General features: G+C 41.6%; 1 protein-coding gene across 6 annotated transcripts in view; it reads right to left on the bottom strand.

Annotated features, from left to right (window-relative positions):
* The window catches only part of TOX3 (TOX high mobility group box family member 3), a 114,937-nt gene extending 91,949 nt beyond the window's left edge, over positions 1–22,988 (bottom strand). For 5 of the 6 annotated variants that reach the window (XM_075040223.1, XM_075040227.1, XM_075040222.1 and 2 more), the window contains exon 1: positions 15,850–16,386. In XM_075040223.1, the coding sequence (XP_074896324.1) occupies positions 15,850–15,951 (102 nt within the window). In that variant the 5' untranslated portion in view covers positions 15,952–16,386. Of the gene's footprint in view, positions 1–15,849; positions 16,387–21,288; positions 21,425–22,871 lie in introns of those variants that run through there. The other variant, XM_075040226.1, reaches the window with a different exon arrangement.
* Between the last annotated feature and the right edge of the window lie 3,741 nt (positions 22,989–26,729).

The following is a 26,729-nucleotide window of genomic DNA, read 5'->3' on the forward strand; positions in this document are numbered from 1 at the left end:
GGGTCAAATTAAGCTTGCTACCTATTCACCTCATGCAACCATAGGATTGTTCAGGTTGGAAGGCACATCAGGAGATCTCTAATCCAACTGTTTCTGCTCAAAGCACAGGCCACACTGAATTCAGGAACTGCTTGCTTGGGGCTTTTTTTCAGTCAGGTCTTAAAAACCATCAACGATAGAAACAACCCTTTTGGGCAGCGTGTTCCAATACCCCATTATCCTCAAAGTCCGTCCCCCCCCCCCCCCCTTATATGCAGTCTGAACCTCTCGTTTCAACTTGTACCGGTTGCCTTTCATCCTCCTGCCGTGTACCCCTGTGAAAAGCCTGGCTCCATCTCCTCACAGGCACTGGGGCTGCTGTCAAGTCCCCTGAAGTCTTCCCTTCTCCAGGCTGGACAAGTCCCACTCCCTGAGCCTCTGCTACAGGGCAAGTGTGCCAGGGACCAACCATCTTGCTGGTCTTCCGTGAACTCACTCCAGGTTGTTGGTTTATGTTACTACACCACCTTTTCAACAGATCTGCTTCCCAGCCAGTCAGACCCCAGTCCATATCTCTCAGACCAGTACATCATAAAAGGTTTTTGATACATTAGGCCAAGGATAAATGCACTGACATTGAGCTTCAGGGTTCTGTGATGCTAAAAGAGCCTCACAGATCTCCCAGCCCCTTTTTTAAAGTCTACTTTACAAAAAAAAGTAATAAATTATTTTCCATTTTTTCATCCAGACAAAATACTTCATTACCAATTTGATGCACGAGCATAAACAAATAAAATCCTATTCTTAGTATTGTGCAGCTGAAGAATCATTACTTTGGATAATTGAAGCTTTGAAGAAAACTTACATCAGCTATAGCCACCTGCTTCAAAGTTTAACTCCAACAACAAACGAACCCACACTTCAAAAAAAGGCAAAGCTAGAAGAACCCTCTTTAAAAAATTGTATGCTGGTTTTTAATCACGCTATAATAGCACAAAATTATGTACCTGGCCTAGGACATACTAAGAAATAGGAGCAATGAAACTCGACAATAAGATTTTCGCACTCAAACTGCCTTATAACGAAGCAGCAAATCTTCACAGTACATTTCAGAGTTCAGTAATTCTCAGGAAATCATGCTGCAAATGCAAATAATCAGACCTCTAAAAATGAGGCTACTGGTGTCCAGAAAGAGCCATCCAATTCTTAAAACGTGGGAACTAGCAGATATTTGCTACTTCTAAAATTTTTTCTGGACTTCTGAAATTAATCCACAGATTTCTTGAGTCTGAGACTCAAAACCAGTGCAACCAAATTATTGCTTCCAAAAATATCAGCCTACCATGTTCAGTGCTACAAATGAGAGGCTTTCAAAAAGACCTGTGATTTACCAGGTCTTTGTCTATTGCACCACACATTTGGGCCATCTCCTTTGTAAACAAATAACTAACCCGATTACAGAAAATGGATACAAGAGCTCTTTTGGAAGTGAATTCCTTTTAAATTCATTTATTGATTTAGTAAAATGAAGCTAAAATAGAAGTATCCTTGCAACTGTAGCCAAAAATATGTATTTCATCTCTATGTCTGCAAGCACAAATACTCCATAAAATGATATAAGAAGTTGTATAAAATGCAACCATTTGCTACTCAATAGGATTATAAACTGGACTTTTCAAGGAAAGATTGAAAGAACGGAATTATGCTGTATCTATGTACCTTTGACATTAACTAGTAATCCATAATTTAACTCTAATCCTTAATTTACTCTACTGTAATTCCACTTTTATCATATATATATAAAAACAACTGGTACCATCCACAGTTTTGCTTAAATTTAAAAAAGAAGCAGCTATGATCTGCAATGGCAGAAAATACCAACAGTATGAGGGAAACGGAGTCTTCCCTTTGCCACATGAAGGAATCAGGTCAGGCTATGAGGAATTAAGTGCCCAAACTTGGGGTGGAGGAGTATATCTGGAAAGAACCACATAGTTGTAGTAGCTGCTCCTTCCTAGGCTGGAATATTTACAACGGTGCTGGCAGATGGAACTTTTTACTCAAACAAGACTACGTACTCTGTCTTCATGGATTACAGGCAAAATAAAGATATCCACTATCATCGTTCTCCATTTTTATGACCTCTAGAGAAGAGAAACAGACTTGCATTGCTCACGAACACAAATGGATACTAAGATGGGCTGCAAATTTTTGCAACTGTTTCATATACCTCTCCAAAGGGCTGCTTAGCTCCACTGTCCAAATGCTTTTTGAAAATGAAGTTCTTATTCAGATCCATGAGACCAGAATATTTTTAGAAACTCGGAACTGAGGCAGTTACCTCCTTGCTCTGCTAACTGGTAAGAAAGCAGACGATTATTTGATGTGCACTCTCAAAACACCCACATCAAGCCAAGCCATCTAATAATTTGGTATCACACTTCCAGAGACTGTCAAACTTCTGAAAGTGGATTTTTCCATCACCTCTTTCAGACACTCAAAGGCCTTTCCCTCCCCACCACCACCAAGGAAAAGCACGGCATAAGTAATCTCTCCATGTTCACAGATACTAGGTAACTCCCCAGCATCTATAAATCTCATTTATAATAGTTTTCCACTATAAAATTAGACTTCAGATGCGAATTTTCTTTACTAGCTGTCATGCATAACTCCAAAATTGTTGTTGAGTCTGGAAGTAACTAATCACATCTATGCTTGCCTTGTCCAAATCAGAGACTCACTTGGCATCACAGAGTGCATAACAACTTTGATATCATATGTTTAGGAATGTAAACATGAAGCCTAAAAGAACCACATTAAACAAGATTAAAAGTACAATCAACCCCATGGTCCATGTTTCAGTCAACCACAGTATATGATATTTAGCATAAACTCAGAGCCTTAAAAGTGACTACCGTTCCTTTGTCCCCACTATTAGGGAAGGCTGCCTCAGCACCCTACTCCTCTGGAACACAAAGGCTTTCTTCTCATTCCCGGTCTAAGCTCATAGCCAGTATTTATACAGGCACACTTGTAACAACACTGTCTTCTCTCTTACCCTGCTGTTTCCGGTATTACTGTTGAAGCATAGATAGTTCAGGTCTCTTATGTCTTCTTTTCTTAAGAAAAATAAATTCTCCAACTGTAAGGTACTTATTTAAAAAATAAATAAATAAAAATCTTTGCTGCCAGACCTGCAATTTTACGTGTCAGTTCTTTCACACTTCAGAGATGAAGATTATCTAGACCTTCCCAACTTGAAGCGGCTGAACGTAGCATTTTGCTTCATTTTTGTTTGGTATCTAAGCTGGAGAAAACATAACAATGATTCATTTATTTAGTAAAAGTGCAGCCAAAACAACTGGAGACCATTTTTATGATTTCCAGTGAGGCAGATGTGTTGCTTCTGGTAAGGATGAGAGGCCAGATAGAACTGGCGCTTTTCAGCAGCCAGAGTGACGCTTATCAACATTACAGCCTGTACCCACGTAACATATTATCAGTACTGATTCCTTTGTTTTGTCAGCAGGTACAAAGAAGTGGCTTTATCCTTTTAGGAAATGAACGGTTCAGTGCCCAAGAAACTATTACTTTAAAATGCATCCTCCAAGCTGAATTTTTTCCAGCAAGTTTATAAAGCTCAATTCAAAAGCAGAAACATCTCTCTTCTTCAAAGAGGGTATATGCCTCTATGCAAGACCAGAATTGCACCCATTTCTTTTGAATCCACAGAAAATTTCAGAAAGTAAGGATGAGAAAGAAAAAGTCGAGTATGTTTTAAATCAGTTCTTGCACAAAGTTCAGTTTGTTTGTCTAACTGATTGGGTTGGGGGGGTTGTTGGTTTTTTTTTGTTTTGGTTGTTTTTGTTTTTTTTTTTTAAGATAAACATAAATCATCTTCACAGGGAAAAACTTCAGTAGTTGGGATCAATAAAGCAACTGGCCTTGCTCTAGCACACATACTGAGATTCATCGTCTAAAATCTTATTTCTTATTTCTACATTCAAAGATCCCTGGCAGCTAGAGTTTCAGAAGAAGGCTACAGATAGGAGCTCCTTTGCTTGGGTGCCATAAGCCAACCAAATGGAGAAGTAAAGATGAACCCGTCTCTCTCTTTTGATCAAATGAGAACCAAAGATCAGTTCTCCAAATTTATAGGAAATCTTTAAATGTGAGTAACATGTATTTTCACCCTCTCCTCCACCTCCTCCCCCCAAAACCCCACCTAAACCCAACAACCCACAACAAAAACCAAACACCACCCAGAACTGCAGGAAGTTTAGGAACTCAGGCAGACTGAAAATACTTGATCCTCAAATTGTAAATATTTAGCAGAGTTCCCTAGCCACCACTCCCTCTTTCTCATTAAGGTGTTTCACAGCCATTTCTCTATTCTTTTTCGAAATCAACAAATGGCCATTTCCTTTGGCAACAGAGAATGCAATGACTGCTTCCTACCACAGCAGTGTGGAAAATGAAGTAAAACAGTAAGACTCAACGAAATAAGAAGAAATGAAAAACTGTAGTTAAGAAGTAGGAGATCAAAGACTTCTCACTGTCAAAATTCTGTGCCAGATTTGTAGTGCATTGCTTGTACTCACTGTAGCTGCAAAGTATCAGTCCGAGTTCATGATTCTGAAGGACCAGAATTGATTTTCCTCCACGGAAACTGTTCCTTCTTTTGTACTTTCACATTTACTTTAAAAGAAAAAGGTTACATCTGGGGGGCAGAAAGCAAGGATCTACAAATACTTTATATATTTTAAAATGATATGAATAGCTGTTATATTCTTATGAATTCTAGACTTTATCCTTTCATATGCATTTTAAATACTCAGTCTATTGATGTCATGGTATTTTAATGGAGTTTATTATCATTTCTGAGTCACAGAAACACTGAGAATGAGGCATAACAACAACATAATGTTCACCTGCAGTTAGTCAGAATATGAATGAAGACCTTTATCATCACTGTCTCTCACTTATGCCTCATGATGGAATAACCTGAAAAACTTTTATTTAGAAATAATTCTGCATAAACACACAAATAACATGGAATATGATGCAGAGAACACTATAGTGGAATTCAGTTAATTAGCAATCCAAGAGTATCGACAAAGGATAAGGAGCCCCATGATCTCCAAGGTTGATGTACGTATCCTCATGTATGTATCTTGCACAGCAGCAAATACCCTCTCCCTACATTTTCCAAGCAGTGGAAAATTGTTACAACTGATGCAGACCAATACACATTGTCTGCTCTTTAAAAACGTGCGACTGTACAAGAGTCACATTTTTGATTCAACATTTATTAGTTACATGTATTACAAGTAACCGTTGCCAATTTTCTTTACAAAAAACAACACAAAGCTCAAAAAAACTCCCCTTTAATACATTATCAAGTGAGGAATCGGGATTCTTTTCTGCTATGTAAACTCTCCACCAGACTATTAACAAAAGGGCAAATTCTGAGACTTTCCTTGAAAAACTGCTATTTACTAGAGACAAGAACACAGGAAGATAGGCAGCATACTCATATGATATGTTATCACCAGCAATAGATTTGTGCTGATAGAAGTCACAGCCAATCTTCGCCACCCTTACTCAAACACTTTCTAACAGCGAAGGCAGAAAAAGGCTGCTATCCTATCACAAGTTGTTTGCCGACTAAATTTAGAAAAACAGTTTGCTACTTAAACTGGGCAAGCTATAGTTGCAGATTGAGGCAAAATAAACATAGAAGCTCACAACACAATTTTGTAGCTGGTTTTTGAGAAGAATTAGAGGTAGAAGAGCAAGTTCGATCTCTAAGCTGTACACTGGACATATCACAAATCTGCATATGCAAATCACTGAAGTGCTATTGGTTTGCCTAATTAATGAACAGAACTACTATGTCTTCCTTTCACATGATCTTTGATTAATCTCTCTGAGTTATATTTAGCCCTAGATCACACAGCCTGCCTTTCACCTTGTTCAGTCAGAGCTGCATGTCAACTGAAATTCTGTCCCAGTTGTGTGTGGGTGGCTCCAAGAATTTCAGGTTTTTGCTGAGTGCTATCAGCCAGCAAGTTCCAAGTCAAAGCAGGCAGCGGAGCCAAGGGGACACGAGAAAGCCGCCCAAGGAATGTGCTGACGCAGAGCACGCTTCAAGGGTCCTCTCACAGAAAAGGCACCCACAAAGCTGATTCTACAAAGGCAAAATCTCAGAAGCAAGTCATCAGCCCCGTAAGGCACGATGACTGGGAGAGCATGGGGTACTGAAACACTTCACTGAAGCCACTGATGCACAACTCTGATTCAGACATTACTTTAAAAAGACCAAGGTAAGACAACCATCAGAACTGAGAATGCACACATATATGGCCTGTCAAATCCTTGAAACAACAATTACGTATTTTCAACAAGCCATACAATACCCTATGCACCTTACAAGCATCACTCAAGATCCCAGCACAAAGCTATTATATTAAAAAAGGCTTAGACAAAGGTACGAGAACGAAACAAAGGTGGCTTTCCTTACCAGCACTTCTGCTATGTAATAAACAACAGGTAGATCTCCATCATGGAAGCAATGATGCAAGGCACCGTTTAGGAAGCCAGGCTGCCTTGTATGACATAACGTCTGATTTACCACTCCACATGCACTCCTTGGGTCGCAGGTGTATCACCACGGGAGCATGAAGATAACTTTAAGTAGGTTTTAAAAACGTCAGAAGGAAAGGACAGCAGAAGCAACTGTTAAGTAACTTTAATAATACCTTGCACCTGTAAACTATCTGGCAGGACAAAATAAATTGATACAAATTACTTCATTTTATCATTTGAAATACACTTACTGGACACTCACAGAAAACCACAAACAGAAAGTCACATAGGTATAAACATATTATTTACTTTAATGATTACTTTGCAGTGCAAACCTAAATTAAGCTCTCATGTTTGCACCTCACAATGTGTTTATGTTCATGGTATGTCCAGTGTACAGTCTTGAGATCAGTCTTGTTTTTACTTATAGTTCTGCTGTGAAAAAGAGCACAAAACACATTGTAAAATTCTGTTTGTTTTGTCACATGTATTGAGTAGGCTTTTTTTTTTTTTAACGTAAAGTTAATGTATTGCAAACCATACCAAGCAAAACAATAGGAGAAAAAGGAACCATGTTGGGTTGTGGTAGGAAACCACAACTATCAAGTTTTTCACTAGAACAAATCAATACCATGATATCCCCATATTTACATGGCTGCCTGTTATTATCATCATTTCATCCACATGCTTACCAAGAACCCACAAAAGTAACAGCATTAACCTACTAAAGCAAACAGAATGGCCATTTTCCCATGCCTAATCAAATTCTTATTTATTTAAGAAAGCAAATTGCTTAAAAAAATAGAGGACCGCTAATCCTCTATCAGTAAAAGTTTACTGATAAAAGTACAGTTTAACAAAAGCACTTTTATTAATAACAAAGTAATACTGAAATACAGTAACCTAAACCATTCAAGATTCAACTATTTGTATAAGCCATATGACTATAAAGAGAAGAGCATAAAAAGAACAGCAGATAAATATGATCTGCTCTGAAAATAAGCTACTCCACTGTGCAGCAATTGATTTTTGCATGGTTTTAACACAATTTTTCATATCAAAATTAGACAGTTAATCAATATTGAGGTGTTTAAATACGTCCTGTACCTACAAACCTTTATATAATTCAGTGACTTTAACTGTAGGAGTTGTCCCATTGGGATAGAAAGGATTATTCATACAGCTCAGGTTGTTTCCATGCATGGGTTCCTCGCAAAAAAAAAAAAAAAAACCAACCACAACCTACCACCCAAAACAAAAAAATGAATACTTTATTAATTTGCATGTCTAAAACTATTTAGTTTTTAGATGCCTATCTAATTTCTCTCATATTAGCTGTTTACAGAATTACAATGTAAACTATATCCATTTTGAGTGCTAAACACAGAAGAGTTTCTCTTAAAGAATTTTCTTAAGAAAACCAAATGGAGAGATGAAGACAACTCGCTTCAAGTGACCAAAAACATCTGCACGTAGACTTCAGTTTCCCCAAATCCTACCACAGTGGTAATTTTACATATTTGTAACCTTTTCTTCAGTCGCCCAGTTGATCAGAACTCTTCAGATTATTAAATATAGAGGAAAGAAAATCCAAATGTAAATATGTCTGTTCAAGCAATACTCTGCTTTAACATAATGATTTTACATAATCATCAATTACATACTTTGTAAAGCAGCTGAGGAAAGTGAGGAGATACCCATGCTATTGCCTCTGCAGCTCTCGCCTCAGCCAGGAGCAGATAAGGTCATGCCAACCACCACCAAAAAAAAAAAAAAAATTACAAAAAAGCAGAAGACAAACAGATCCCTTATTTCAGAGGTTGCCCATGCAAATCCTGGCATATCATCCCAACACAGCCTTCATTTTTAACTTCACTATGTCACAACCCACTCTTTTCCATAAGATTTAGTCTTGGCTCTCACAAGTCTTTGGCCAGGAATGATAATATATGGTCATAGTGACCCAGACAGGAAGAAGGGCTATAACTTTACAAAGGCAAAAAATAAAACATTAAATTGGTAACAATTTCTCCCATGAAATGCCAAGGGCAGGCCTGATCTAATGCCCATATAAGGAAGTGAAAGATGCCCACATTGAGTCAGTCTCCAATGAGCATAAACAAAGCTGAGATACAAGTGCCAGGGGGAAAAAAAAAAGTTGATTCTGTCCATGGTTGGTTTTTTTTTTGTTTGGTTGGTTTTTTAAAATCAAGCTTAAAGGGATATTAAGGGATACTTTCAACTTGCAGTTTTTGAGAATGGACTGCTTTTCTCTTCCCTCTTGATACTTATAAGGGGCTCTTCAACAAAACGTGGGCTGCTGGGCAAACTGGCCACGCAGGAGTAAACAGCGAACACTGATGCCAAGAGCTGGCACATGAACTCTACAAACAAGCTGAAAACTACACTGTTTGCTTAAAACATTTTTAATTTTCAATAATAAACTAATACTGTCTAGTTTTAGTAGCACACCTTTTCCAATAGAATTGAGTCTCTAGCACTGGTCAATCATATCTCCAGCACTTTCCTCATAAAACTCAGTCATTTTTAACGTGATGAGAGTAGTATTTTCAGCTTGTCTGCCCATCACCATGAAGAGTCTGAAAAAGTTCATGAAAACATCTGTTCAGATAGCCGAGGCACCTGTGGCAGAAGCAGTTGTTTAACGACAGTCTCCCCTTTTGGTTTTGCTAGTTCAGCAGCCCTGTAATGCCTGTATTTTTCAATATATTGTTTCAGGTACAAACAGAGAGAATATATTCAAAACAGAACTTGGATTGGTTTGACACGTGCTAACATGCAGTGGAAAAGATATGAAGTAGAAATCTTGTTACAAAAATAAATAATGAATAACGCGACAGCAAGCATGATCTCATCAAAGCCTTCATCTGAACAGAGCACAGTGGCAAAGACCAGAAGGCTCTTGTGTGACATTGTTATCTAAAGTCCTGATTAGATTTTCACCTCAGAGTTCTCAATTTTGGTAGCAATCATCGCAAAGATACTATGGTGACTGGCACTCTATAAATACATCACACAGACAGGTAACAGTATAGAAGACGGCTATCAGATAAGAGTTTGAAGCATTTGAAAATTCAACCCTGCCATTAGGTCTCTAACTGTACTCAATTTTACGGCAATAGAAATGTGATTACAGATAAAAAGGTAGGATTAGTGCTGTACAAATTCTTCTCCTCTTAAATTAGATCATCATCATTCGATAGCATTAGTTACATGTTTAGGGAGTGTCAGAATTCAACAAATATACAGGCATGTATTAACTGTAAATTTAATAAAAGCCTGCAGCGCAACCCAAAGGTCACAGTTTGATCGGCCTCGCTTTGCCGAACACTGCACAAAACTGCAACAAACGAGTCACACAACTTCAGTCAACACAAGTTACTCTCATCTCAAGTATTTGCCAAAGAATATAAGCTGTTATTTCCTGTGTTTCTATTTCAGATTTTATTAGAAAGTCATCATAATTCATGACAGGGTTAGGCTGGACTTGGTACCTCTGCATGAAGTACAATGTTTGACGCAGGCGATGCTGTGGGAATCAGGCTCTTGTCATCCCAGTGGATTTAGTCAGTATTTCCTCACTCTAGAGCCAGACGTGTGAGTGGGTGTCCATGGCGTGGTGTGCACACATCAGAGTTGTGATTGCTACAAATTATCATTATTTTAAAACGCACCCACTAGTCATTTCCACACATACCGTAAGTACTCTAGATTACCTCTAAGCATTAAACTCAAACTCTTCACATATTACTGTACATCATCACAAGTATCTTCCTAATACAATTGTAACCCATTGCAATGAAAGCGTCTAAAAAATAGTTTTAAAAATCGACTTCTACTAAGTATACTTTGTATACAACCAACTCCTTATATCTTGAAAACAAATGGTACATTCAGTGTAGGAGCTGCATTATGTGAGCAACAGAAAAACCATACACTGCACAATCCAATTGGTATCACCATTACAGATGCTCATTCTGAGCAACATAGGTTCTTGCAGAGTTGCTGCCTTTGGCATACAGGGGTTTCCTTTCACAGCTACCTCTTCAAGTACATCACGAAACCTGGGGGATGATGGCTCCTGAAAAACAGTGTAATGCAAGCCATGGTGATGATACAAATTATAATTTGTATTCTTGTGGACATACTCATCTGATTGCTGCACTTCCTCTTCCAAGCACTGGGAAGCATACATCCAACACTTTTAGTGCTGGATGGACAGCCAAATATTTTGGGAACTTTTTTTGCTCCCCAGCAGTAGTTGCCTGCATAGTCCTGAGGCTTTGAGATACCAGAGGCAGGGGAGGGCCGTTCTGGGAAAGCACACGTGCCAGAAGATCAATGGGAAATACTGAAGATAAAATGGCATTTACTGAGTTGATAGAGCAGCAGAAAGTTCCCAACCCCTTAATTCAGTTGTGTCCAGCAAGACCCATGCTTGTGTCTCTGCTTATGAAACTCTACTCTCAACTTTGTGGGAGCTCCTTGGTGCTTTCTGGCACTCTCCCATCACCTGGGGCCACCTTTGTCACGGTCAGGCTGTAGGTAGACACATGACCACAGCACACATCAGCTTCCAGTCACCAGAGACTAGCCCGTCTGCATCAGAGCAGAGCCCAGATGTAAACTGGCATATATGCAGGGCAGATGATGAGTGAGCATAGAGCTTTCCATCTTAACAGAATACATGCACCCATTGTCTCTCACCATCTGGTATATGAAAGAAAAACCTATGCATATATAGCCACACTAAATTTGCAAGAAGAGTAATTTTCAATCGTTTGCATAACTGTAATCCATTTTTCCCTAACAACACACACTAATAGGAATGACTTATAGCCCCAGTTTAGCATGCTACTAAACTACTGCTGTCTTTGCTTTACCTCTGGAAGAACAAGATAACCTTCCTGAGCTTCCTTTGTAAAATGCAAAATATTTCAGCCAAAAACATCAAGCTCTGACATTCACATATGTATGCTAGTGCCTAAATTAAGGTATGTATGTTTGAAATTTGTATCCTTCAAGGACAATCTGTGTAGAAGAGATAAACATTATAAAATGTAGACAGCTAAATAATGAAGTAAGGATTCTGGATTTAATATAATGATATTTTAAGCACTGAGCTGTACGTGTTTAGGTTTTGGAGTTTTCTTTTCCCTTTTTCAGACTGCATTATAAGAAATGTGGTTCCTTTAACAAAAAATGTATTTGTTACGATGAATAGTAGTTCCCTAAATATTTTTAGTACAAGGCATGTAATTTACTCAGTAAGTGAAAAAGTTTGTTTAGAAAAAAAGACTACTCAACTATAGCGAATGTCCAAAATCATTCTCCATCTGCAGAACCATAAAAAGGGCTCAGAACAGAAGCAGAATGTTTTACAACAGCTGCTCTCTTTCAACTTTCTGTAAGTTTTATACCTACTTTTTGGTGATTTTTTTTTTTTTTAGTACACCACAGTAGGACTCTTCTGGAAACAGGCAGACGATGATTTCACTTGTGCAATTCCATGAAGGAGAGGTGGATCGCTGTTATGCTGAACCACCAGCAGCCAGACACATGCAGGGTCAAATTATGTACTCTCACACCAGCACTGAAAACTTATCAAATATGGCCCTGATCCAGCAAAGCACTTAAGCACATGCTTTACTTTAAACATGTAAGTAATCCTATTAGAGTAAATGAGATTCAGCATAAACCACTGGACTGAATCTCAGAATACCTTGGTTGTGGCCCTGATTATGTCAGTGACCGACTGCGTAACCTTGGACAAATCACCGTATTTCCATATCTTGATTTCCTCTTTTGCCCTCTACATGTGTTTACCATGTCGCACACCGTCTCAACAAAAATAATCCCAAGCCAGAATCTTCTAGAAACTGCTGCACTATAAATAATGGCAGGGATACTTATGTACTTCAGTCCGTTTTCAAATGCCTGTCACCTATGCAAAACTAATGCTCCCCCCACCAAAAACCCCAAGATGACATCCCTTACCCTTAGGCCTACTTATCCAATATTGACAACCAATTTCAAAAGCACGACATTGCTCTTAAAAAGCAGTTGTGGAGGAGGAATCCAACTGAAAGGCACATGCAGGTATGGGCCAGGACAGCTCCCAAGCACGCATGGCTACAAGCCCAGGACTCGCGCTGCAATTCCCCTCCCACCGCTGGTCCCTCACTCACAGGGCAACGCGAGATCCCAAGTCCTGCCTGGGGATTCATGCGGCAGCGTGCCACATTTCTGCCAGCGCTGCACCCACAAAAGGAAAAAACTGTACAGTCCTGGGAAAATCTGTTTAAAGCATGCAGGTGGAAGACGGCATTGTCTCACAGGGCGCAGGGTATTTACACTAAAAGGCTTTATGTTCAGTATTTTTAGACACTGCGATACAAGACATGGGCTTCCACAGGTAGGCCATATGCCATCAACTCTATGTCTTAATGATCCTGAGAATATTTTCACATAAATAATGCCGGTTTTGCACATATATACAACCACGCAGCACGTTTACTCTTGCCATCACACTTCCTGCTTCCTGGCAGTTGTCACAGGCAATGTCATTGTCACAAAGAGAATATGGATTCAGTTCCTAACAATGAAGCAGACACGGATGAGTGGGCAGGATACTCAAATGAGTTTCAGAAAGACTTGAGGTGAAATACTGTCCCTAGTGAAATCAATAACCGTTCTCCCATTTACTTCAGCAGAGTAAATATTTCAACTCTTTTTTTTCTATGCCTTCTGGTCATCTCAGTCCCTAACAGAGTAATCATTTATTTTCCTTAAAAACACAGGGAAAAGGACAGAATGGATAGAAAGCAAGGGAGGGAAGATTTCAAAATAAAGGTAGTCTTTTTTCAGAATAATTAAAAAAAACCAAAACAACTTACAATGACTCCTGTAGTTACAGATTATACACAATGCAGAAAATGAGATTAGATTAACACAGTTAAGATCCTCCTTTCTAGCAACTCATTCACAAATTCCCCTTCTGTCCTTGAAACACCTGTACAACACATTGCTACTTTCCCAGCTGAACCAAAGAAGAGCTCACAGCAACAGCGACACAGTTTCCCATGCGTCGGTCTGCTCTGGATCAGGCCTTTTGCATACAAAGATATCTATTATAAGACACATGCATCGTGAGCTGGGCTCTGTTAATTAAAATATTTTCTGCTGCAGATTGGAAGCCTGGCGTACAAGACACTTGCCAAAATTATGTTCAGGAGCACAGCGACTGAAATGCGTTTCTGAATAGGTCAAAAGTTAGTTACTTTTGACTTTTTCTGAATGCGTGCTCTGTTCTCATTGTATGATGAAGGGAAATACAGTCAAAAGGTTATATGTAACTGTGCATTTACAGCAAGTTAATGGACACAATAAACTACTAGTTTTCAGAAGACATTCAAGATTTTGGACATTAAAAAAAAAAAAAAAAAAAAGAACCCATACAGTAACCTGCAACAGAGCCTGAAAAAACGCATGCCATGCATAACACAATAAAGTCACTGAACAAGTGAAATTTACAGTAAGCATGCTGTTTGTCAGTAAGTGTTGCCAAGTTTCCAAAATTAGTTGGCGTATCAGACAACAGTGAACATTTACTATGCATTTCAGAGCTCTTGAAGTCCTTAGCAGCATTCAAAGTTAAGGTTGACATTTCATCTTTAATTCATGCTCCTGTGTCTTTCTATATTAACTACTAACAAAAGCAGCATGCTAATAGCCTCGGCACAGAGAGCATGCGCAAGGCAGGGACTGTGCACGCTCCACGGGAACGCTGGTCTGCATCTCCAGTGAAAGTAAATCTGCGCCTTTCGACAAGGGAGGCAGCCACCAAATCAGTACTGACAAACCTGAACATCGAGCAGCTTAGATGGAGATTGTCATAAAGAGCAACAGAGAAGTACACTCATGACATCTATTCAGAAGCAATTTGTCTAGGAGAAAGTTTTCTTCAGCTCCTGAATCCCTTCATTTGAACCCACATTATTTCTCTCTCTGAAAGTGATCTTCGTATTTCATCAAACTTTATCAACTCATTTGGACAATATTCTAAAAAAACAGGCTTTAACAGAAGTTTAGACTTTGTACAGCACTCTTCTTTTCCCCAGCATCTCACGAAGTGCCTCACAAAAGGCCCCAGAGGTTGGACAAACATAGCACCAGGAAAAACACAGTGTGAAAGGGATCTTTATGTGCATGTGTGAGGGCCCAGTGCTAATAGCTCAATGTGCTATTGACACATCACAGTGCAAACAGCTAAGTCTTTTTCAAAATAGCATGAGTCACAGTGTCATTCTTAACTTTGCCTTTCCCAGATTTGGGTAATTTGAGAAACAAATCATCCCCGTATTATTAAAACACATTTTTGTCAATGAAGGTAGCCACTGGGAAACGACTACTGCTTCTGACTGTACCGTTTACTCCATGAACTACACATGCCGCAGAGAAGGTGCGAACAGATAGAAGCGGTACCGCAACTTCTCTGACAATCCTCGTCAAACCTAAACGTTTGTTATCCTCCCGTGCTAGCAGCTGATGTACTTTTAGGTAATCCTCCTGTTTGATATAATCCTTTGGTTAGAGGCTGGCCATAATACAGCCAGAATCATCCGAAAGAGCAGAGCAGAGGAGAGGAGAGGAGAGGAGAGGAGAGGAGAGGGAGGCGTCCCGTCCCGTCCCGTCCCGTCCCTTCCCCTCCCCTGCCCTCCCTCGCCGGGACGCCCGAGCGCCCGCAGGGCTCTGCCCGAGCCGCGGCGGCTCCAGCCCGGCGAAAAGTTCAGCAAGTCCCGGCCCGAGCCTCGGAGGGCTGCGCGCTCGGCAAAGCCGCTGCCTTTTGTTCCCTGCCCGCGGGGGGAGAGGGACCCGCAGCCCAAAGTTACTCGCGGGGCTCTCTGGGCTTCGAACTCGACCGAAACGACCGAGCGCCGGGCCGAGGCAGCGGCCGGCTGCGGCCTGGCGGCCGGGCCCCCCCGGGGCCGGGCCCCCCCGGGGCCGCCGCCAGGCGGGGGGGAGGCGGCGCGGGGGTCCCGGCGCGGGGAGTCCCGGCGGCTCCGGCCGCTCGCCGCCCCCAACTTTCCGGGGACGGGCGTCCCACGGCCCCGCAGAGACCCGCCGGCGCTCCCCGCCGCCTCGGGCTTTCGGGCATCCCCCGGCCCCGAGCCTCCCCGCCCCGACGGAGCCCGAACTCCGGCTCTCGGGGAACTGGTCCCGGCAGCAGCACGAGGAATTAACCCACGCGGGAATAATCACCTTGTTGTAGTTGTAGTAACCCAAACACTGGGCAAAGTCCAGGTTGGAGGGGTCTCCGGGAAGCGAGCTGCCCGCCGCAGCCGGGTAAAATCTTACATCCATGCCGGTGCTTTGGTCCAAGAAGTGCACTTGGAGAGACCGCCGGGAGGTTTAATAGATCCACCTTCAGGTGTCTTCCCGGGGCTGGGGCACGGGCAAACCGCCGAGGGACCGGAGCTGCGGGGCGCCGAGCCTTCCCCAGGAGCGGGGACGAACGAGGGCCGGGAGGCGGCAGGGGACAGCGGGGGAAAGAGGCGGCGGAAAAGTGCAGGTAAACAAGGAGAGGAGAGGGAGAGGAGAGGCCAGGAAGAGAGGAGAGGTGGGCGGCGGAGCCCAGGTGGGTGCCCGTCCGCCTCGGCGGGAGGAGGGGAGAGGACGAGGGAGAGAGGGAGGGAGGGAGAGAGGGAGGGAGGGAGGGAGGGAAGGCTGTTGTTTTTTAAAAGCTCGGTGCCAAGCCACGGGCTTTGCCTCCGCATTCAGGAGCAGCTGCTGTACACAAAGGAGCCACGCGCCCGGCGCTGATGGACGGACCGACCGACCGACCGACCGACCGGCGCTGCCCGCCGCAGCCTGCCCGCGCCGCCGACAAAGGCGGGGTGGGGGGGCGGGAGGGGTGGCCGCCGCCGCCGCCGCCTGCCCGCGGGGCCGGGGGAGCCGGGCAGCGCGATGTCACGGCCGCCCCGCGGCTGCCGGGGAGGGGGCAGCTGCCCCGGAGTTGGGGGAACGGGGCTGCGCCGGCCGGGGCGCGCTGCGGAGCGCGGGGCGAACTGCCGAAAGAGCCGGCGCCGCGCTGGCAGCGCTCCTCGGGAGGAGCGAGCGGGGCCCGCGCCCCTCCCCGCCCCGCCGCCGCCGCCCCTCCCGCCGCCCGCCCGCCCGCTGCCGCCCCCGGCGGCCGGTGCGGGCTCCACGCTGCGCGCCGCTGCTCGCCCGCCCGGGCCGGCAGCGCGGCCGGGAGCGAGCGGCTGCCGGCCCTTCCTGCCCATGGCTGTCCTCGTTCCCGGAAGGTTCTAGGTGAGGAACGGGCACCGCTTCCACCAGTCCTCCGGCTTGGGCTTTGGGGTCATGCGCTTTCTTGATTTACACCGCTGCCTTGTGTGCGCCACGCAGCGCGGTGGCAGAAGGAAGGAGATTTTTCCGACGTGCTGCCAAGAGCAGGACTTGAAAACACAGTGGCCTGCCTCTCAGAAGCCTTCTCGAACTCAGGGTCACTGGAGGCTGATTCAAAGCAATCCACTAATTATCCAAATGGGTTCAGTCGCTCAGAGGCGCTGCGCGGCTGTATCTGCTGCCCTGCGTGGAGCTTTCCTGACCCAAAATCTTGCTCCAGAACTTTTGGAGGAAATGGCGAGGCCATTTAACCTCACGACTTGTGCCCTGCAGACAAGGTGCAAGGAAGAAGGACGAAAATATGCCCTTGACGCAAGGCTTCTGCGACAGGGAGAGAGCTGCCGTTCGGGTCTAGGGCTGACTCCGGTGCAGTAGTAACACAACTGGAAATACACCCCAGACTGCCTTTAAGTTTACTCCGTTTGGTTGCAAAACAGCAACGACAACACAAGTATACGAGGTTTAAGTGTACAACAGCAGCAAGACCTTCTCCGACCTTCTCTGCTCTGGCTGCCAAGGACATATATCCTTGGCCTGTGCTGCAGTCCCACCTCGGACTGAAGCCTGCCTCAGGAGCTTAATGCCCCACGGTTCATGTCCAGGCATGATTTTGCACTGTTTAGGTAGATTGGGAGAAAACCATAAAACGGTCAATAGCTACACCATGTAGGAAGGGAACATCTTCCCAAGTCCTTTCCTAGACATCTTATTTTCAATGTTTATGGTGGCTCAAGTGGCTCCTGCTAGCACAGGCAACACCAGATCACCCTTATTCAGGGGATTGATCCTGAAGTGTCACGGTTTGAAGCAAAGAAAGATCTCTAAAGTGACGTTTTGCACTAAGAGCAGAATTAAACATAGCGCAGATACACATCAGTATTTACATGGAATATTTAGACTTTAACTTTCTAGAAATATGTATATGAACTGCTAAATGCCTCAGTAGAAAACAGGCATATTCTGTCAAACAGCTAATCCAGTTTCATATTCATTGCATCAACCATTTTTAACCAAAGGGAAAAAACTGCAAAATCTACTCTGTTGCTAGAAGGGAAATGGTTGAGGAACATACAGCGCAGAGTGTTCGCACAGGCACACCCCATACCTGTGGCAAAAATTATTTATGCTCCCGAAACAAACTGTTCAGAAATAAAAAGACATTGAATCTCTTTCAGAATGCAACGTTGCATTAGGGCATTCCTCCAAAGCAGTGACAGAAAAGGGGTAGTGTATAGGCACAGCAAACGCATTTCAACCTTTCAACTGAGGTTAATAAAGTAATACCTGCTTTATTTTATTCATTGGGTGACAAACTTCTCTGTAAAGCCAAGTGTCTACTTTAGAATAAGCAGGTGCTCAGGTATAGGAACAGATCGTTGGCGCCGAGTTCTGAGGTGCTCTGCTATATAAATACAGGTATTTTCAGACTGCCTCGCTCTGGTTCTCTACGCTTCTAACGAGATCTGAAAGCATATTCCCATTGAATTCAGAGGGGAAATTGCTTCAGGGAGGAATGAACACCGAATGATTCCAAGTTTAGGATTTGGTCCCGTCGTCCTATTGCAAGGAGCCCCTGAAAGGGTGCAGACCTATGCCATTTATGGCTTCTGGGCAGCGCGTGGCCTGCAAAGCAATTTGCCTGCGGCACAATTCCTGCCTTGGCTGGCGAGGGGCTGTCTGTCGGGCCACAGCACACCCCAGGCTGACCAGCCCAACTCATCCCTCCTGTCCCACGGCCTTGGCAGCGGTCTCCGCTCCAGAGCCAGAAACACGAGCCAGCAGAGCAGGAGGTGGCCGATGCGAAGCACCCAAGGTGCCGCGGTGGGCGGGCGATGACCGCCTCTGACTTAGAAGTCTTAAATTCAGAAGGTTAGCAAATAACGGTGATGTAAACAATGGTGATTTTGAGTATTCTGATGGAATATACTGTTTCCAACACAGTTTCTTCTGAAAACAAAAGAACAGGCACAATAGGAAAACCCCAAAATATTCCATCTTGACGTCACTGGTGCAGGAAGTTAATGTAAAATTGAAATGGAATAAATCAGAATTAAAAAAAAAAAATTAAATTCCAGCTAGGTACAACACTTATCCCCAAAATATTATGTGGTGAAAAGTTTTGAAATACTCTCTATTTATACAATTACAAACTAAAATATAGAAATTTGGTGACATTTCCAACCAAAAAAATTCCGGTTTCTGACTATAATCCAGCTTTGGCACCTCTACCGAGTGCCGAAATTAAGTCTTTTGCAGAACTACTAAGACTGCAGTGACATTAATGAGTCATTTAAGGGAAAACAGAAAAGAAACTGGGATATATATGCTAATTTCTTTTTCTTTTTAAAGAAAATATTGGGTTTTATGCGATACTGTGCCAGAGAGAATTTTACCAACTAAAAAATTAGGCAAGTGTGTGTTTTCCTTTCTCAGCACCTCTTCAATGTAGTTTATTAAATAAGTAAACTTGAGTAATCTCTGCTACACTTTAAATCCATATACATGATGTCAAATCTGTCTGTTAGTAACAGTATTTATCTCAGGAGTACTTTAAAAATGGAATATAAGCCAAAGTATTTATATCTTTCTGTACATATTGCTTGAAAGGAATCCAACAAATTCTCTCAAGCTATTCTCTTTAAGGTCCTTCAGTAAAACTATGGCTTTGGAATTCTACTTCTAATTTTTTTTTCTTTTGGAGCAGTTGGAAGTATGGAGTACTTGCAATTTTGAGTAAGTATTCCCTTCTTTTCTGCTGGTTTAATAAAACTAAACATCTGTCTACAGTAAGTGGAGTACTCCAGTAATTTCCCTGGTCCTGGGTAGCCTTGATTTCGAAGAAACTTTTTGAAAAGCGTTGTTCCATAAAGATTTGAATGTATGCCTACCGATGCCAACAATTATGATTCAGGCAGTAACACACAAACTGTGACTTTGTTCCATCTTCAGCTATACTTTCCTCTGACTCATCATCACAATTCAATTTTAAAAGCCATTAAGAACACTCAAACTGCTTTTCTGATGTAAGAGCAGAAATTGTATTGGAGTGAATCAGTCATATAGAAACTTAAAAGTGTGCATGCACAAATTCTCACTGCTGCCCAGAAACCTTTCAACTTGCACAGGTAAATACTAACGTTCCAGGCCTCGCTGATTCCCGCACAAGCCTGGCAAGTCCTTTTCTTTCTACCAGGATGTAGCAAGGGAACATGTTTAACAGTTATGGCTTATTTGCTTTATCTTTAACTAGTACCCTTACAGCCTCTGCAAACTACTTTGCAAACCCCATGTCAGTCTTGCAATCCGTAACGTGGGTACAGTACCAGAGGCTCAGTGACGTTTCTTTCTTTTTACCATACAGAAGTCAAAGGCACTGGGAGATTTACTCCAACAAACAGCAGTCAGGAAGAAACCTCAGAGATAAGAGCAGACACACCAGCTCCCTAACATCTAAATGTTCAGATAGCCAGTCAAGTCCCCCACAAGTACTGCAGCTCAACAACCCCCATGGCTCTGGCCTGACAGTCCCCTCGCTGGCAAAGACGGCAAACATGAGAGGGGGCAGGAGAATGAGGGATAAGGGGAGAAGGGGTGGAATGAACCAAGGCTGGCTCGAGACTCTTTGCTCCAGTTTCACAATGCAGAATCAACTTTAAAAAAGATGTTCATTTTCACAGTGTACAGTCCACCTGTATTGGCTCCTATAAGAACTGGGAGGAAGAAGAGGAGATGGAGGAGTACAACATCCCCGATTTCACCTGCTAAGGAACAGTGTCTTAGCCCCTTCCCCTCAGAGCACATGTGGAGGATGAAAGGGCACAAAACAAAAAGGATGGAATACAGGAGGAGAAAAGAAAGACAGAGCACCAACCAGGTCTGGTTTAGAAAATAATCTAAAGCCTCCTAGAATCAATAGGAAGTCCCTTTAATTGATTGCAATGGGCTTTGAATTAGACCTATATTCCACTTATCAAGTACAGCTGCTGAGAATCAATAATATTTTGACTTCCCCCTCAAAGCAACAACTACACTGGTAACTTTTGGCTAAGAAAAAGTACAATTAACAGCATATTAATTCATTAGAGTTTCTCTCACTGAAGTCCCCTTCTCATCAGATTGTATAGTCAGCTGGCATTTATAAGTGATCATGCAGGCATAAATGTCCTATATAAATGAAGCAGTAAAGAAAAAACTTTTGTTCTTAGCATTAATTCAGATCAAATATTCATTGATATCTACATTTCTCAGCAAGTATCTCAAGCAGAGATCAATAAACACTTATTAGTCACTGACCATGTTTCCTGCAGTAAAGGAGGGAATGTCAGCCAGCAGATGGGAGCAGCCAAATAATCAGGGGAGCTGGAGTCTAGTGCTTGTCTGCCAGATGATCATTTACCTTCTCTTTGTCTCAGTTGCTGCAGCTAGAAAACTATAGATCAAAGGATAAAAAAAAAAAGTATTTTTAATAGTCATTCCTTAAAAATACAAATAATTATTTCAAAATACAAGTATGGACTGTTGCAGGAAAAAAAAAGAAAAATAATCACAACTGAAAGTTTTGGGGTTGTGAAAATTCTATTTCTTTTAGGCCCAAGTCAGGAAATGCACTACTTTGTGAAACTGGGAAAACCAATATTATTAAACTTTTCAAACTTTTACATGTGCCTACATTGATGTTTCTGTGGATTGCTGAAGTCTCTTCTCTTACCTGAAGTATTTGACCACCTCAACTCACATACAACAATTTTAACCATATTCTAGCAGAAAAACAAGTATTTGAGTTGTTTACAGAGCAGAGATAACCACTAATACTGTTGAACTATGTTACAGCAAAAAGGTTTCTGCCGCTTTAAAGAAAGTATTCCACAACCCTCCAAAATAACCTGTGTGTAATGGACAATATAGGATTACTTTTTGGCAGAGTGAATATCCTATTGCTGTTGACTGCAGTGTTACAGTATCCTGACATACTAGTATACAGTTATTGTGAGATAACGACCACGTTGAAAAACAAACTGATTGCAGTACTGAAAACAGAAAAGGAACTGTCCAGTAATATAAAAATTGACTTCTTTAAGAGAACAATGACTGGAACAGTGTTGCTTCTAGATTAGTATTAAAGAATAAAAGCTTTAACAGAAACTAAGAAATTGTTGCAATGTATTCCTTTCTTCCAGGGATGCCATTTTAAAGCAAGACAGGAAAACTTGGTTAGAGATGGCTCTCTGTGTGTGCATTTATATCATCTGTTGATACAAAGCTGTGTGGTATGTGTCTCTTTGTTTGTCTGTTTTTCCCCTCCAGCCCTCTCCACATTCATACATTTGTTGAATTTAAACTAAAAGGATTATTAAAAGAGAGGGAAAAAGCTGCTGGCATCTACTTTTTAAAGGGAATTTACAAGGACAATGTCTACAGAAAGAAAAACATGCTTATCATGAGCAATCCAAATTCTTCTTCAAATTTCTGTATTAGTCTGGAGGAATTTGTTGGGCAGAAACTTTAATTTTACAGGAGAACTAAATCTAATTGCTGAAAGAATTATTTTAATGAAATGTATCTGAAAAGTCTTAGTGAGATATGGCAAAGAGGTTTTCCAGGTGAGTAAGGTTACATTTAGTCCTTGTATCTGCACCAGATTCACTCATACGTGCTTTTCAGTTTTAATTTCATCCAATGTGCTATTAGGTAATTATTTGAAATATACAGCATATAGCTATATTACCTCTGATACATTTCAGGTGCACACATTTCATTATGAAGCAACTGAACAAGGAGGTGGTGATGTTCCTGGAGTGATCAAGAAAATATCTTCCTGTGATTTTGTGGGTTTAATGCAATAATACTGTATTTCCCCAAAGAGAGGGCACACTTACCCTTGAGAGCCTGCATGGTTCCCTGGGGAGATGTGAGCAGCGGCGCCCTGGCTGTCCCCAGAAGCCATGGAAGCGGTTGTATACGCTCTCAGTGACCACAATGCACATCTTTTATCGGTGGGTGTGGAAGGGAGGGGCTTTTGGTCATGGCTTGGAAGCCACTGAAGGACTTGACAAGACACTGCCAAGATTTAAGGTAAAAAGCTATGAATAGTTTAACAGTCATGCCTTAAAAATAAAAGTCATTATTTAAGAATGCTGCTGTTCTCATGTCCCTTTCAAACGTTACAGTGACTTGCTGGGATATTCATGTCACCTTCTACCAGCACAGGTTATAACATAAAATAATTAGTGACCAATGCTAGAGAATATGCGAAGATACACAAAAATTTATCCATGTTTGATAGGAGTGAAGACATACAGCTTTATTTGGATAGATCAGATCTGTACAATAACTGGGAGTAGTCTTCCAGAGGACTCATTACTTATCCTTTAGGTCTCCTAATTAATGATGTAGTCTTCTGAGAGCATATTAATAACTCTGGTATTAATAGCAGCATAATTCTAGCTGAGAATTAAAAAAATAAAACACTATTTTATAAGTACTTGTGCAATAGAGTTTGGGACTTAGTGATAGACAGATAGATAAATTCATCAGATTAAAAATTAACAAACAGATTTCTAGAAGTGTGATCTAAGGACCACAATAGCATCTCCAAAATGAACTGCTATACTTTCATTCAGGAGACTTATGTTCAATTTATAGAGCTGAGCTCTTTTTTTTGATGCTTCAATGGGCCGGGTTTTCAACATTGAAAAGCTGAAGACAGATTTCATCCAGTTCTCTAGACTATTTCCCCAAGCTCATAAACAGTATGTGCCAAGCTGTTCTTAAAGAATCAGCCTTCATTTCCATGAATGGCTAATATTTAATAAAACATCTGATCACAAAAGCAAATCTAAAAAAATCAGTACTAAAATAACACTACGACTTGCTACTAAATGCAGTGTTCTTTGATATAAGTCCATTTCAACTCCATTTATTCCAGGGTTCTACAGCAGTCAAAATAATCAATGCAGAATTTTCCATGTGATTTACACATTGCTTTTCAAAATGAATTGACTGAAACAAAAAATGCTTATTTCTGCTGCCTGGCTTGTTTTCTAAAACATATTCTCTTTCTTTTAAAGTGAGAGAACCGACCTCTGCTTCAGGAACAATTTTCTGAAACGGTGTGTTTATCAAATGGCTTCTCTGCTTTCATGAAAACAATTTATTTTCACTGAACTCTTCAAGATAAGCATTGAAGTCAGGAAAAATGTACAATGACATTTATAATTACATTCAAGAAACAAATATTTTGTTAAAGAATGGGTTTGGATTTTTAGCTTTTTTAAAGATACAAAATATTTTCTTTCCTCTAACATACCATTTAAAGATATTTTCTCACTGAAATGACAAAGTGTATTTTCATATGCATGGAAAGAGAAGCACAGGACAGTAATCTTCTCATAGAAAGGCTACAGTATGCATCCTAAACAATGAAAGCTGTAGCATAATCCTTACAACCAAATTGCTTTCCCTGCCCCACTCTTAGGAAATAATCTGCAGACAAATGACAGGGAGAGCAGGGGGATACATGACCTTGCAGATCCTCCCCCAAATGCCCCCCATATGCCCAGTCTTAGAAAATGGACAAAACAATTGTCCCTTGGAATGGCACTTCCATCTCTCCAGCTTTCCTCCCACATTTTCCCCTTGCTCACAGACAGTTTCTTAAACCCCAGTGCTCGCCTCAGAGCCTATGGACATAGGGCATGGTGCCTTCCATTCTTTGGGGAAATAGAAGATCTTGCTGAAAAAGCTCCCTCTGTTTCCCTTACAGATTCAGCCCCGGACCCGTTCTCAACTATCAACAACAAAAGCTCAGTCATGCCGGACAATTACTGCTTCCTGCTATATTCTGAACTGCCCCTAAAATCAAGGTAGTCCACAATGTATCTCGTCTTTCAGGACAAAACAGCTGCAGATTTAGCCATATAGTGCCTGTATTTTCAAATGCAAATTCAATAACTACCTATGCAAAAGCTGCCCGTGAATGTATTTAGGAGTTCCGTTTGGGCTGCCTGGAAACGTGGCTCTTACTGGATTAAAAAGACATATTACTATCACTCCAATGAATGCCCTTTAATTTGTGGGAATTCGGTTTAGAATTAAAAATTTAAGATCTGGTTTATTCCTTGTCAGTCAAACATCCTAGCTTTTGATTATTCTGGTTTTTTTCCAGTGCAGGGAGGTAGTTCTCATCATAAAGATTGTCTGATAAAGTTCTCCTCCGGAGACATACTCTTTTTGTAGGCTCAGCTAGTGAAGAAATATCATTCATTTGTAATACTCATCAAAGACAAGTGGAAAAAAATCAAAAGCAGCTGCAAAGAGATTGTATTTCACTAATATACACCAAGGCTTTATTTAAAATATACAATGTTAAATTTGATCAAATATCAACCCACCATTCAGAGTGAAATAATCTCTTTTAATTTGCATGTATCTGTGTGTGCCAAAGAGAAGCGTGTTTGCTTTCAAGCAGGTGCACATCCTGCTATGACTAAATCTCTAACTCATCAAATTGCTTTACCAGTGTGGGACATGCCCTTTTTTCTGGAACAGCTTCAAGCATTTTCCCCAGCATTTCAGCCACCTGTTTACTGAGTTCATACTCCAAAGGAGATGCATGCAATTAGAAACAAGGAAATGAAAATAAATGACCTTGTTTGTTATAAATAACAAAGAGACTCAGCAAAATTAATGCAGTGAAGCCTGACCTTCTGACCTGAAAGAAAGAATCACCTCATTCCTTTGTAGCAGGCTCACAATGCTCCAGCACCAGGCATTGTTATGCAGCTTTGCCTCTTTTGATGGATCTTAAAGGAGTATATTCTAAATATTAAATGTTTTACAAGTTAGATTAGGAAATTTGCATTAAAAAGCATGTTGAAACAAAGTCGAGGGAGCAATGATAAAGATTACCACTGCTTTATTGTAGAGCACAGGTAAGCCTGCGTATGTTAGTTCACGCTAACACATTTTTTCGGCTGAAAAAAAAATACGGCACTCCAGGTACTAAAGAGGCATGGAATGTCTCCTTCGGTGTTCGCTGAATTGATCAGGGAGAAAGTTTTTAATTACCCAACTCCAGGAAAAGGAAACATTTTTCTTTTGTAAATTGTTTGTGCTGTGATGATCTGACTTTTGAGAAAAAAGCAATGCACTTCCACAACGACTGCCAAAAATATACAATTTTTTTTTCGTTATCCTTTAATTGGGCAAGTAGAAATGCCTTCCTTTGTACAAAGTCTACTGAATAATGTTTCTATGGGTTACATTTTCACTTTTGAATGATTCATGTCATTCTGGAACAGAGTCCAGCTGTAATGGAGGGCAAGGTGTTAGAAATTTGTTTCGCTGCTTGTCTTTGGAGGTAATGAGAACACACAGTTGTTTTTATGGCAGTCCTCACAAAAAGAGCAGTGTGTAATTACAGTGCTGGTTCCCATCTTGTCACTCTCCAGAACAAGTCTGTTATTAATGAAGCAGCTCAGAACCGTTGCAGAAATGAAAGGATAACCCACTTGTATCTCGCTGAAAGCCGTTCCTGCAACAGGTATTGTTTGACGAGGATTTTTCCAAAACTTGTTTTGTGGGTTTTTTTCTCCTTCTCTCACTTTCAATGATGTCCATGCAGATGCTGAGGTAACGGCAAGGCCCTTCACAGCAGTCAAGGCCTCGGCTCTGCAAGTCTCTCTTCTGCCCACGGTGAACTGAGTGGGGGACAGGGGACAGTGGGGGCAGCTCTA

The sequence above is a fragment of the Buteo buteo genome, chromosome 11 (genome assembly GCF_964188355.1).
Source record: "Buteo buteo chromosome 11, bButBut1.hap1.1, whole genome shotgun sequence".
NCBI classification, from domain to species: domain Eukaryota; kingdom Metazoa; phylum Chordata; class Aves; order Accipitriformes; family Accipitridae; genus Buteo; species Buteo buteo.